Source organism: Pseudorca crassidens, chromosome 11, assembly GCF_039906515.1.
Source record: "Pseudorca crassidens isolate mPseCra1 chromosome 11, mPseCra1.hap1, whole genome shotgun sequence".
Taxonomy (NCBI): domain Eukaryota; kingdom Metazoa; phylum Chordata; class Mammalia; order Artiodactyla; family Delphinidae; genus Pseudorca; species Pseudorca crassidens.
Genome location: NC_090306.1, coordinates 61,785,898 through 61,799,993, shown reverse-complemented (window position 1 = coordinate 61,799,993; position 14,096 = coordinate 61,785,898). Strand labels below are relative to the sequence as shown.

At 36.0% G+C, this 14,096-nt stretch overlaps 1 protein-coding gene across 2 annotated transcripts in view; it reads right to left on the bottom strand.

The window, feature by feature from the left end:
* The window catches only part of TRHDE (thyrotropin releasing hormone degrading enzyme), a 405,202-nt gene that overhangs the window by 121,527 nt on the left and 269,579 nt on the right, over positions 1 to 14,096 (bottom strand). For both annotated transcript variants that reach the window (XR_010932493.1, XM_067697363.1), the window contains exon 7: positions 2,282 to 2,347. Coding sequence is in view for 1 of the 2 variants with exons in the window: in XM_067697363.1 (XP_067553464.1) it covers positions 2,282 to 2,347 (66 nt within the window). In the remaining variant the exon portion in view is untranslated. The remainder of the gene's footprint in view (positions 1 to 2,281; positions 2,348 to 14,096) is intronic.

Here is a 14,096-nt window from a genome sequence, read left to right as displayed (position 1 = left end):
CATGAAGTGTCTGTACAGGAGGTCATTTCCAAACTGTATTCCATACATCTTCCTGCACGAGAGATGATAACTTATCACTTAGACATAGGGATCTACTGTAAACTAATCCAAACTGCTGATGATACGCTAAATAGACATAGGGATCTACTGTAAACTAATGCAAACTGCTGATGATACGCTAAATAGACATAGGGATCTACTGTAAACTAATGCAAACTGCTGATGATACACTAAATCAGTGTGAGTGATGAGTATAAATAAAGCTGCAAGGGAAGTACCGAAGGATAAAGATCTATCTGATCAATGAGATGTCACAAGGCAAATGAAATGCAATGTTGACAAACACAAGAGTCCCACAGTTGAAAATTAACCAAATCAAGTATCAGAGCATAAAGGCACACACATTAAAACAAGCTTCAAATGAAAGTTTAATATAATGGGGGTCAGAGGGTATAGTCTAACTGTTTCAGATAAAACTGAACGGACTGGGTCAGTAGAAAAGGGTGAATTAAATATTGATGTATTTTGCGTACTATAGAAATTGTGACAAGATAAAGAAAAATGTTGCAAAACAATAATTCTTTCCAGATAACATAACTATAGTTATTCAATCTGCCAAGCAAATCTATACACACAAGTGAGAAAAAAAACCAATAAAAATTGTATACAGAAAATGATTTCACATCAACTTGCTACTAGGAAATCAAATTCAGTTTGTGTAGCCCTTATGAAAGCTTAGATATTCTGTGGAACTGTACTGTCATGCTACATTTTCAGCGGGAAAAACAAAGGAGTGGGGATAAGGAAGGATGTTTCTCCAGACAGTTGATATTCATGGAGGGCACACCTAGAGAAAAAAGATTTTCCTAACTATGTGATCAGAATAGAGACTTTAGCACCCGGCAGACAGGTTCAATTGAATTCAGCTATTCTGAAGGTGTCCCTAATGGGAAGAGCTGATTTTAAAGTAAATTTCAACCCCTGCTGGGACAATTCGGTAAAAAAACTTTCTAAGGGAAATTATTCTTCAAAAAATTTATATATTTTTTTCTCTGTTGTGTTAACGTATTTATAGCTTTGTCATAACATATTTAACTCTTGCTTTGTATTTTATCTTTTGGTTTATTTTGGGTAAAGACAGAATTACACTACTAAAATATGACCTGATCCCATATGTAGTTTATTTAAATTTCAGAATGAAAAGCTTACTAAGAAGAGCTAAGATTGATTGCTCTCTCTGTCTTAGCATAATTGTATTTCAGGTGAACATCAATTTACTTTAAGGACACTTCTAAGTAGAACGCATCATAAATAATTCATCAATCACAGCTGCTAGGAACGTGATTTACTCCAACAGATTCAATGGAATAAAAGTTCTAGTTTTCTATATTTGCTTTCAAGAATTTAAGAATCCTCCTTTTCTAAGAATCTTCTCCCAGATTCCATACTTCACACTATAAATGTATTATAATAAAACTGTTTCTTTTTTCCCCTTTTTTTAAAAACAGTGCATTTTCTAATTTACAAAAACATTTAAATATATTTGGAAAAAATAACAATCTATGTATGTCAACATTAAAAGAGCAAACAACATAAAAGGCACATATCTGAAAAAAAGCGTTAAGAATTTCTCAAATACATAATTCTAAGAAGGCTAACATAACTTGTTTTCACTTTATATGAACTTTTAAATGGAAGAAAAGGGAATCAGACTTTCATAAAATCTTGTATAGAATACTTAGGATCTAATATATTTGAAAATTACTTCAGTTTTAAAATGCATATTAAAGAGATTCTAAATGGTATAACAGTTGGAGTTTTGTGGGTTGGTGTGGAATCTTGTCTACCACTTTCATTTGTCATGTGGAACGACACTGTTTACCTTATTCTTCTTAAAGTTTTCCATCAAATTCAGCATTTTTGTATTAGCAATTTCCCAAGCTGTGAAATATCTTTAAAATAAATACAGGAGGGGCTTCCCTGGTGGCACAGTGGTTGGGAATCCGCTTGCCAATGCCGGGGACATGGGTTCGAGACCCGGTCTGGGAAGATCCCACATGCCACGGACCAACTAAGCCTGTGCGCCACAGCTACTGAAGCCCGCGTGCCTAGAGCCTGTGCTCCACAACAAGAGAAGCCCGCACACCACAGCAAGGAGTGGCCCCTGAAAGCCCGTGCGCAGCAACGAAGACCCAAAGCAGCCATAAATAAATAAATGGGAAAAAAAATAAATGCAGGAACAAGGAAAAGTGCAAGAGAAAATAGAAAGCATTTTACTTACTTGCAAACCCCTCTGAAATACTGAATGGCCCATAAAATTAGCCAGCATTCTAATTAAAGCAGCACCCTGTAAGAAAGAGTATTTTTTTAAAAGAAAGAAAAAAACATTTCAACCAAGTCACATGATTCTAAAATTATTCCATACCCATAAAAAATAACTTGTTTCATTCATGCTATTTTATTCTTTAAAATAGTTAAGAAATAAGAGAATTATGAATGAAATACTTCACTTAGAGGAAACAATTGCATTTATTGTTTTGTGGATCTAAAAGTTTTGTGGATATAAAACCAATGACTTCAAAATAGAAGTCTCTTGGATAAAATCTCTCAGAGCAATAATAAGCTGTAATTCAGGAATAATAAAAGTTTTACTGAGCACTGTATATGACGAAGTTAATAAGACATGGTTCATGTACTCACAAGTTCATAATCTAGTAAGGGAGGGACAACCATGTTAATAAATAATCATGTTAAAACATAGCTTTGAAGTAACACAGCTACATACTCTACCCCTAGTCCAGTCAAGAATAATTTAGCCATAGAAGTGGACAGTAGGAGTGCCAAGCAGTCGGACTGCTTGGGTTCAAATCCTGGCTCTGGCATTACCCTCCATGTTTACCCAGGAGAAGTGTTTAACCCCTCTGTTCCTCACTTTTCTCAGTTGTAAAGTGTAGGCAATAATAGTCCCAATTTACTATGGTTGTTCTGAAATTTAAATATATTACTGTATGTAAGCAGTTCAAGCTGGGTTTGAAAAACAGTAACCATGATAGAAATATTAGCTGTCAGTATTATATCAAGCTAATGATTTTTATTTCCTGTTTCTTTTTCCCTTTTAGAGTCTTCTATAAATCCATATACAAGTAGAACACTTACGTGGCTGATATAAATATTTAGACTAATAGAAGAAAATACTAATTTAAGAGTCTATCTCACTTTGGGAACAGTTATTTTATTGTAGAGCAATATCAGTGCAAAAAGCCTGACATGTAATCAATGTGAAACATTCCAAGAAATGATGGCTAAGCCTGGATGATCACAAATCTGTATGTAAAATATAAATAAGCCTTCAAGGAGATATTACAATCTGCACCAAATTGTATGAAGCAGTGAATTATAAGCAGCAAAAGTTTAAATATAAATGATAGCCTGGTTTTAAGGGAAATAAATCCCTTTATGACTACATTTCCCACTTCATACTCGTTACAAATTCGTACCAGTCAGTAACTAATTTCTTATCAGGTGTCTCTTTTTTATAAGAGAATCATAAGAACCACATATAGACTCATCCTGCCTGGGGCTGGACTGCAGCAGCCAGTAAGGAGATGCAAGAATGAATTTCCATTGTTTGTTACCAGAATTGTTTCCTGTAATTCCAAATTTTTAATGCAATACGGTACTCAGGCTCCTGAATCGCCATTAAAGAAATGTCTCAAAAACTTTCAGTCATCACCACAGTTGCTCTCAAAACTGGTATTTTATTCACAACTCAACAAATGATGAGCTGGACAAGCCATAGAGTTGTATGCCTCTTCTGGTATATTTTCTTCCCACACCTTCTACTCTTTGCTCTTTCTTTTGCTTCTTAGTCTGTATCTTCTGCACACTTGTATAAATCCATAAAATATAAGCATTTATGATTCAATCTGGGGACCAGGTTAGAATTCCCTTTAGAACTTATCAACTCTGCTCCTTGAATTTCCTTGACAAGCTCCCCTCCTATATATTTCCCAATCTAATCTATCCACCCTGAGGGTAGAAACTGTCAGTTCGGCAGAAAAACTAACCCTTGCCACCCAGGGTGTGAGACAGAATCTCGAGCAGCCAACTCAAACTTTCCTTCAGTACAGAATAGCCATCTTCAGATGATTTAAGTGCTTCCCTCTAGGTAATAAGGACTTGGTCTCTTGTCGGGCTGTAAGCTGCAAAAACTATCAATTTAGCATGGGCTAATGGCAAAAGAGTTCTTCCTAACCATAAAGAATGTACCGGGCTTCCCTGGTGGCACAGTCATTGAGAATCCACCTGTCAGTGCAGGGGACACGGGTTCGAGCCCTGGTCCGGGTGGATCCTACATGCTGGGGAGCAACTAAGCCCGTACGCCACAATTACTAAGCCTGCACTCTAGAGCCTTCAAGCCATAACTACTGAAGCCCGTGCACCTAGAGCCTGTGCTCCCCAACAAGAGAAGCCACCGCAATGAGAAGCTCGCGCACTGCAACGAAGAGTAGACCCTGCTCGCCACAACTAGAGAAAAGCCCGCACGCAGCAACGAAGACCCAACGCAGCCAAAAATAAATAAATTAATTAATTAAAAAAAAAAAAGAATGTACCCATCCTGTCTAGGTTGAGCTGTAGCAGAGTACTCACAGGAAAGAAAATCTGGAAATATAATCAATATTTAAAAGTTATATAATATTACTGAACTCCCTATTATTATTATATTGTATAATTTAATTAACTTTTCAAAAATATGTCTGTCTTGTCAATTTGAACATTTTAAGTTCTCCAGAGTAGTATGCATGCATTCTTCTATATTTAACTAGCCTTTTCTTTCCAAAGCTCAATTTTAAAAATCTCTGTTTCATAGAACTTCATAGGCAGATGGGCTCTCCAAGTGTCATCATGCAGCCAACACACACTAAGTACCTACTATAGATGGGTTATAACAAAGATCGTACCTTTTAATGCAGGCAAAACTCATTGTAAACCTTTGTTCAAAAAAGAAAACAATGAATCTCCTTTCATTGTGTCTTTAAAATATTTTTCCACCAAAGTAGATATAATTTACAACATTGTAATTTATACTCACTTGTGATTCAAAATTCTAGCCCCAATCAAGCAAACTGGATGTTACATAGCCTAAATAGCTTTATGGGAAATAAATATACTATTTCTGCAAGATCTGTATAATTCTGAAACTTAATCAAGAAAACATCACTATGTTTGCTATACTAAAGTTCAGAGAGATATTAGGATGGAAACTACTACCTGATTTTTTAAAAAAATTTTTTTTTAGTATTTATTTAGGCTGTGCCTGGTCTTAGTTGCAGCATGCAGACTCTTCGTTGAGGCATGCAGACTTCTTAGTTGCGGCGTAAACGTGGGATCCACTTTCCTGACCGGGGTTTGAACCCAGGCCCCCTGTATTGGGAGTGTGGAGTCTTACCCACCGGACCACCAGGAAAGTCCCACACTACCTGATTTTTTTAAGGTTTCATAAAGAATATTCTACAAGAATACGATTATAAACCCCATTAGTCATTTAGTAATTTTTGTACTTGTGGTATCTTTTTCATATAAGTTCGTAGCTAAAATTTCTTTTATTTTACATGAAATCATTTGCATGCATGTCAGTCTCAAAGACAGTAAACATCTCCAGAGAAAGGACTGTGTCCTTATGACTTGGTACCCCTGTTCCCTCTGCCTGGCTGAGAAAGCTTCTCCTTAACACAATGAGAGAGGAAGACAAATTAGTTGCACACATAGCAATTACTTATTGTATTTGTCATTCTAGAAGACTACTCAGCCAGGATAGACAGTTTATTACTTTATCTTACCTTTGTACTTCAGTGATAAGTAATCACTTTGAAGAGAGGAAGATCTGCTCCACTACTTTATTCTTTTAACATATGCTTACTGAGGAAGGCTGCGTGCTCAGGATCCTATAAAGCATAAATAGGAATGCCACAAGTCTCTATCCTCAAGGACCTCAAACCCTCCTAAGTGAGATGAGAAGATACAACGTAGTATAAGATGAATGACAAAAGAAATAAAATATTCTACAGTGTTTCAGAAGAGAGGGAGGATGAAGGGTAAAGAGGATCTAAAGAAGTGTCACTTGTGTTACACTCTGAAGGGTGGATGGGATTCCATGAGCAAAGGTAAACACAGAGCATGCATGCTGTGGGAGGAACAGCCTTTGTGTGATGCCATGCAGGTGTGAAAGCGAAAAGCACAAGTGGCTAAGGTAATACTGAAAGACAAAGGGCTTACAACTAGGTGATAGAAGATTCAATGGAATATAAGATTGAAGCAGTTCTTAGAGAAGATTGAATACCAGGACTAAGACATTTGAACTCTGTTAGAGGATCAGGAAGAATTTTTGGAAAAGTGGTTAAAAAAGTGAGGACTCATCTATAATACTCCAAGGAGGAAGTAAAATAACCAGGAGCAAATGGTAGCAGTGAGGATAAAAACCAGAGATAGGTTTAAGCAAGAGAACAAAAATCATTTTAAATCTGAACGCCTGAGTGACTAGAAGATGATATTAGCAGATATTTGGAATTTAAAAGAAAGTGTTAGGTGAATATGGTAGCATTCATTTGAAACAGGTGGAGTTTGAGGAACAACTAGGGAACCAGAAGAACAGAAGGAAAATGTGACCATAGGAATGAAATTAACTGGAAGGTTTTGATTGAAGACATAAATTAGAATTTGTAGGGGGTGCGATTGTCAAGAGAAGAGTTCTGAGGTTTTAGTGAGGGAGATAGAAAACAGAATTTAGAAACTATGGACTCTGTATGACTTGCACTTGAGTGCCTGTAATAAGCACTCAATGAATACCTGCTGAGAAAATCAATGAAAAAAATTGAAATGAGCAAAGGATGACACACTGTGATTGAAAAAACAAATAGAAGGAGAACTGGGTATACGTGGTGGCAAAGAAAACATATTTTAAGAATAAGTGCTTCAGTTTTAACAAAAAAAGATAGCTAAGACCAAAGTAGGTCACGTTTAAGAGAGAGCTATTTAAATAGACTTGGTGTGAAAGCCAGATTGCAAAATAATGGAAACAGAGGAAGAAAAGAGAAAGCAATAAGCATGTTCACATGAGGCTTGTTTGTGGTTTTGTTCTTAAAAATGTGGGAGAAAATTTCATGCAAAGAAAAGATAATCTAGTAGAGAAAGGTACTACTAGATACACAGTAGATCGAGAGATGGTTACCGGAACAAAACTCTAGGATAGCCAAATAAGAAGAGAATTAGGGTTAGTCTTGGAAAAGGATAAGGACAAATTTCCTCTGAGACAGGCCTAAGACAGAAAATGGAAGTAAAAAATAAGTTAAAATTTTTGAAGTATAAAACAATGAAGTTGACGAAATAGACTGTAAGCTTCACTGAGGTGGAGACTTGGTCTGTGTGACTCACACTGTAGATTCACTGCAAAAAACTTTCTGGCACATAGCAGGTTCTCAATAACTACTCAATGAGAGATGGCCTGTCACTCTTCAGTAATGTAGGAGATGTGGTCCCAAGATTATGTGATTTCAAAGAGTAGAACTAGGTTTGAATTAACTCCAGTGAGAAGGTAAAAAGGAGTCCAAAACATGTAGAAATGTGCAGAAAAGTTCTAAGTCCTAGTTTAAGTTATTAATGACATAGTTGTCATTCATTAAGCAACTGTTATGTGCCAAATTCACAATACTGTAAGGAACATGCTACTATCCTTATTTGTCAGATCATGAAATTGAGACTTGAACGGATGTGTGTAACTTGACCAAATTAACACAGGTAGTGAGCAGGGAAGCCAGGATTAGAAACCCAGTCATGTGCAACTCCAAAATCAGTAATCTTAACCAATTTGGATGACTTTCTTGTGTTCCCAAATCAAAATAGTTACATGATACTCTTCAGAAACACTGGGTATAGTAAGAACTTGGAAAAAGAAAAGAAATTCTTAGACTTACTCAGAGCTTAGAATCAATAGGTGTTCCCAGAAGAGGACAAAGGGAAACCTAACGGAAGAGACCTAGTTGAAATAGCTGATCAATATGCCCAGGATTGAGGAGGAATAGAAGATATAAACTGGCTAGCAGAATAGAACATGTTGACGGACTAGGAGACATAAAGCTCATTCAGGCAGGTTCAGTAAGAACAAAGGGCTAGCAAAGTTGAAAATAGTGATATTTTTATCAGATGCTGTGCGTGGATGTGGCAGCTGTGAAAAGGCACTGCTTAGATTTCCTACTATTGCTCCTTTGCATTTGCCACCATGAAGGCTGCACTTCCCTCAGTTCACTCCAAGTCTATGACTTTCTCCCTTCCCTCTCTCCTTGCACAGGCTGTGAGCGGCAGTGTGGTCTCAAGAAGCTCTCGCTTCCTTCTCTGGCTCTTTTCCCAAGTAACTATCTCACACCATTGTGTTCCCTTCTCAGAAGACCTAACCCAATAGGGCGACTTTAAATACTGAAGTACAAAACAAGCATAAATTGTTGGATGATAGGTCACTGGAATAAGTTGCTACTGAGTATACTCTAATATTAAGTAACACACACACCCAAATAAAACCTTTTCCTTCTTAGTCTTCTCAAGAAGTCCTTTAGAACGAAATTATTTGTAGTGAGGTGGATGGACCTAGAGTCTGTCATACAGAGTGAAGTAAGTCAGAGGAGAAAAACAAATACCATATGTGAACACACATATATGGAATCTAAAAAAAAAAAAAACAGTACTGATGAACCTAGTGGCAGGGCAGGAATACAGACGCAGACGTAGAGAATGGACTTGAGGACGTGGTGGGGAAGGGGAAGCTGGGACGAAGTGAGAGAGTAGCATTGACACATATACACTACTAAATGTAAAATGGATGGCTAGTGGGAAGCAGCTGCATAGCACAGGAAGATCAGCTCGGTGCTTTGTGACCACCTAGAGGAGTGGGATAGGGAGGGTGGGAGGGAGACTCAAGAGGGAGGGGATATGGGGATATATGTATACATATAGCTGATTCACTTTGTTGTACAGCAGAAACTAACACAACGTTGTAAAGCAACTATATACCGATAACGATATAGATAGATATAGATACAGCTATAAAAGAAGTCCTTTAGCGTTTATATTCCAATATTCCACATTATAGATGTGTCTGCTCTTCTCAAGGATAGAAGCAGGTAAGCAAAAAGGTATCATTATATTCAGTCTACATATGGGAGAAACTGAGACAAAGGAACAGGTAATCTGTTCAAAGTGACATAGGTATAGTAGTTACAGGAAATTATCTCCATTCATTCAGTTGTTGAGTTGATTAGCACAGAAACCTACAAGGTGAGACTTTCTTGTTACTTTCTAAATTACTGAAAGGATTAGTCTATTGATCCTAAACCAAAGTACTTTTATAATGTAAATTTCTAAATTATGTCATTGCACTATATCTGGACATGTGTGGAGATTATGTGATGCTCTAACATGATTTGTTACTGAAGAATGTCTTCGGTCTGGAGTAAAAGCATATCTTAAATCCTCCGTGGTTTTTCAAAAACATGTTTTTTCCTTTATTTTTTTACAAGAGTATGATAGCTATATCTAGGACCCAAGGAAAAGGAAAAATAAATAAATAAAATATCTAATCCTGAAAATCATTCACTCTCAAATTGATTACTCAAATGAAAGGAAGAGAGAAATACAGAGAGAGAGAGAGAGAGAAGAGGAAGAGGGAAAAAAAGGACAAAAAAAGAAAGTTAATTTGACAAAGAAAGCAGAATTAATGCCCCATTGCCCCAGTCACTCGCACCTGGAACCTTGGAGTCCTCTTTGATTTATTACCTCCTGAGGCCAAGTTTCTATCACTGCACAGCTGAATTATTTCACAGCCTCCCAGCACCAACCTCAGAAGCATTCTCACTTTCACAAGTCCATCTTATGGACCACATCAGACTAATTTTAATAATTACTTCTGAAGAAGCATAATGTCTGCTAAAAGTCCAAATTCTGTCATCTACTGGATGTGAGAGCTTAGGCATGTTATAGAAGCTGCCTAAGTATCTACAATTAGAACAGAACAACAGCAACAAAGATTACTTCTACCAATGATGATTATGGTGATAATACTTACCTCAAGATTTTTCTGAGGATTCATTTAAATCATTCATATAAAGTACTTGGAACAGTGTTTGGCATATAATTTGCTTCAACCAAAGTTTGCAGTTATTGTCATCATCTTTATCATTACCATCGTTTTTATGTTAGCACCCTGCCCTCCAAACTCTTTCCTTTTTAAAAACAATTCCTATGGTAGTAAATCAAGGCCATACACAATGAAACTCACCATTACCTACCAATACTTTTTCCATATGGCCAAATAATCAGCCTCTAGTTAAGCTGATCTTCTCATATCCCTCGAGCATACCTTATACCTTCATGCTTTAATCATGCTATTGACTTCAACTGCAATGACATTCTTTTTCAATCTTATATTCTAAGCCCCATAAATTATTCAAAAGCACAGGGAAAGTCCATACTATATTATGAAACTTCCTACAAATGTTAGTCCTCAATGCTTTTCTCTCCTCTGCAGTCATAAATCCTTTAAGTCTAAACTACATAATTTATCAAATTATTTTACATCACTCACTAATTGTTTCATGTGACCGTTTCTTCTTTCCACAATTAGATGTAGCTCAGAACATTTAGACTTATTATTGGCACACCTGTTAGTTGTCAGTGCCATAACTTTTCCATTGCCAGTGAAAGATGGTCCTAGCTAAGAAAAGTATCTACCAACAGCTTGCTAGATTCAAATCAGCAATCCAAACCATGAGCTTGTAGCCAATACATGGCTATTCAATCTTCCCTGCCATGAAAATTAGCTTATATCCTACACTGCAGCCTTTTGTTTTTTAGTATTCTCAAGCATTGGTATTCAAACAGGGTAATATATATTTAAGTCAAAAGGAAACCAAGAAAGAGGACCACAGATCTGAGACAAGAAAACAGGGAGCTTTCAACAGCGCCAGATATAGTACTTACATGAAAGCATTCAGTTAAAGAAATCTGAAACATAACAATACTGTAAACTCAGTGAATGTTCATGAAAGTAACTTATTAAGAGCAGAAATTAATGAAATAGAAAATAAAGAAATTATTGAGAAGATGAAAAACGTTTGTTATGACTTAGCATTCATTCAAAATATTATGTCTTAATAAACTAGAAAGAGAAGGGAATTTATTAACATGTTAAAGGCCCTCTTCCAAAAATATACTGAGTGGTGAGACATTGTAAGTCCTCTCCATTATGATGGGAATAAGACAAGAATGCTTCCCATTAATACTTATATTCAAAAACACAATAAAATAAATGAACAAATACAGAATTATAAGCAAAAGCTAGAAACGAAGAAATAAATTCGTATTATGTAGAGATAATGTGAAAGTCCTTATAGAAATCCAAGAGAATCTATAGAACTAACCTATAAAATCAATAAAAAAGTGCAGCAAGTTTGCCTGACACAGACTAATACATAAATATCAAGAAAGTTAACATAAATCAGTAAAAACTAATTTAAAGAATTAATTTAGAAAGAATCCTATTCTCAAGAGCAAATATACAAATATGAAAAAACCAAAAATTATAGGGAGAAATTAAAAGTTTGTTCAGAGTTTTCATGGAGAAAATTACAGAAATTATCCAAAGACTCAAGGACTATATTCCTCACAAAGCTAAAGAGAATTGTTACTGTAAAAATGTCAATTTTTACAAATGGCATTTTTTATAATTTTACAATCTTTTTACAATTTTAAAAATGTCAAACTTTTAAAAATAAATGTCAATTATTCCAAAATTAATGTATAAAATCTTCAAAGTTTTTTTTTCTAGAAACTGTCTTCATCTGAAAATTCATACGGATTGGCGAACAGTTAACAATAGCAATTTAGAAAGAGAACAAGACAGGGAGAATCATCATACCCGATATCAAACCTAAAAAGCTATAGTGGTTAGACCTTAGACAGAATTATTGAAGCAGGAATGCACATGTAAACCAGGGATCAGAATTTTGGTGCAAATGCACCAAAGCTGATACTGGTGATAGCCGACAGAGATGGTATCACACATGAGTGGGAGTAGGGCAGGAAATTCAATAAGTGGCACTGAGAAGATTATCTAAACCAAAATGACATTACATTGTACATCACACAAAAAAGAAACAACAAAAAATACCCAAATGGATTAAAGAACTTAATATAAGATGTAAAACTTTAAAAATATTAGAAAAAAATCTCAAAACCTAGCTTTAAGATTTGGGATAAAGAAGGACATTTAAACAAAACAAAAAGCGTGAAGCATAAAAGAGCAAATGGACAAGTAGACTACATCTGAGTTAAAAACATCTGCGTGATAAAAGACATCGTAAATTAAAAGATAAATTACAGTCTTACTAGCAACCAAAGATTAGTATCCAGAATACAAAGAAAGCCTTTCATTAATCAATGATTAAATACATAAGCAAACAAATTTTAAAACAAAGACCCTATTGGAAAATGGGCAATGGATATACACAGAAAATTTAAAAAGTAAGAAACTGGGCAATACATACATAAAAGTCTTAATCTCACTAATAAACAAAGAAATGTAAATTAAACAGGAAGATAGCATTTCACAGCCATTAGCCAAGCAAAAACTTTGGGAGTTTAATAATGCCAATTATAGATAGGGATGTGAGGAAACTATCTCTCAAACATTCCAGTGGGAGTATGAATACAGGTACCAACACTTTGGGGGAAAACTGTCACACTAAGGTAAAGTTAAAGATTGATTTTGTGAATTTAACAGACAATTATTGAGGGCTCACTGTGTCAGGCATTACTATAGGAACTGAAAATGATGCAGAGAGCAAACCAAATAAAGATTTCATGGAGTTTACATTCTAGGTAGGAGAGGCAGTTAATAAAGAAACAGCTTAATACAATCATGCCAAGTACTGACTATCGCTATGAAGAAAAATAAAGCAGGGTAAGGGAAAAGAGAATACTGGGGAAGATGGACTCTCAAATTTTACATCAGATAATCAGGTAAGATTGCTGTAATAAATTCACATTTGAGCACAGACATGAATTCATTGAAGAAGCAAGCCATGTTTACAACTGGGGAAGAACATTCCAGGCAGATAGAACACACATAGTTAAATTTTAAAACCTAGAATTCAGGAGAGAGATTGGGGTTAGAAGCCTAGAAGCCCCAGGCTCCCACAAGGAGATTGAAAATAATAACCATATATATGTATATATATATGTCAAATTATAACATATGAGTATAAATATATCTGAAGAATGGGTTCTGGAGTATTTCAGCATTTAGAAGTTGAGAAAAGTTGAGTTCATCAAAGAAAGATTGAAAGAGAAAAGACAAGTGAGTGGGTAACAAACAAACAAACAAAAAGAATATGGCATCTAGGAAATAAAAGGAAGGAAGTGTTTCAAGGGGAGAACGATCATTGCTATAAAATGTGTTTGAGAAAGCAAGTAAACTAAGTTGAAGACTAATTGGATTTTGCAATGTGGAGTTAATATTTGACCTGACTGGAAAGATTTGGTTAAATAGTAAGAAAGAAAATATAATTAGAGTGGTTTTAAAAGAGAAGGGGAGGGCTTCCCTGGTGGCGCAGTGGTTGAGAGTCCGATGCAGGGCACGCGGGTTCGTGCCCCGGTCCGGCAAGATCCCACATGCCGCGGAGCGGCTGGGCCCGTGAGCCATGGCCGCTGAGCCTGCGCATCTGGAGCCTGTGCTCCACAAAGGGAGAGGCCACAACAGTGAGAGGCCCGCGTACCACAAAAAAAAAAAAAAAAAAAAAAAAGAGAAGGGGAAAAAAGGAATTGGGGCTCTACATTAAAAGAATACAAAGGCATAAGGAAATAGTTTGGGGGGATGTCGGTCAAGGGGTGTTTATTAAGAATAAAATATAACATTCTATGCAGATAAGGGTAATAAAGTAGAGAAGGAAAATTTGATGATTCAGGAGAGAAGAGACAGCTCTGCTTAAGCAACCTCCCCAAACAGGCGAGAGGATGAAACCCAGTACACAGTGGAGGCACTGGCCTAGATT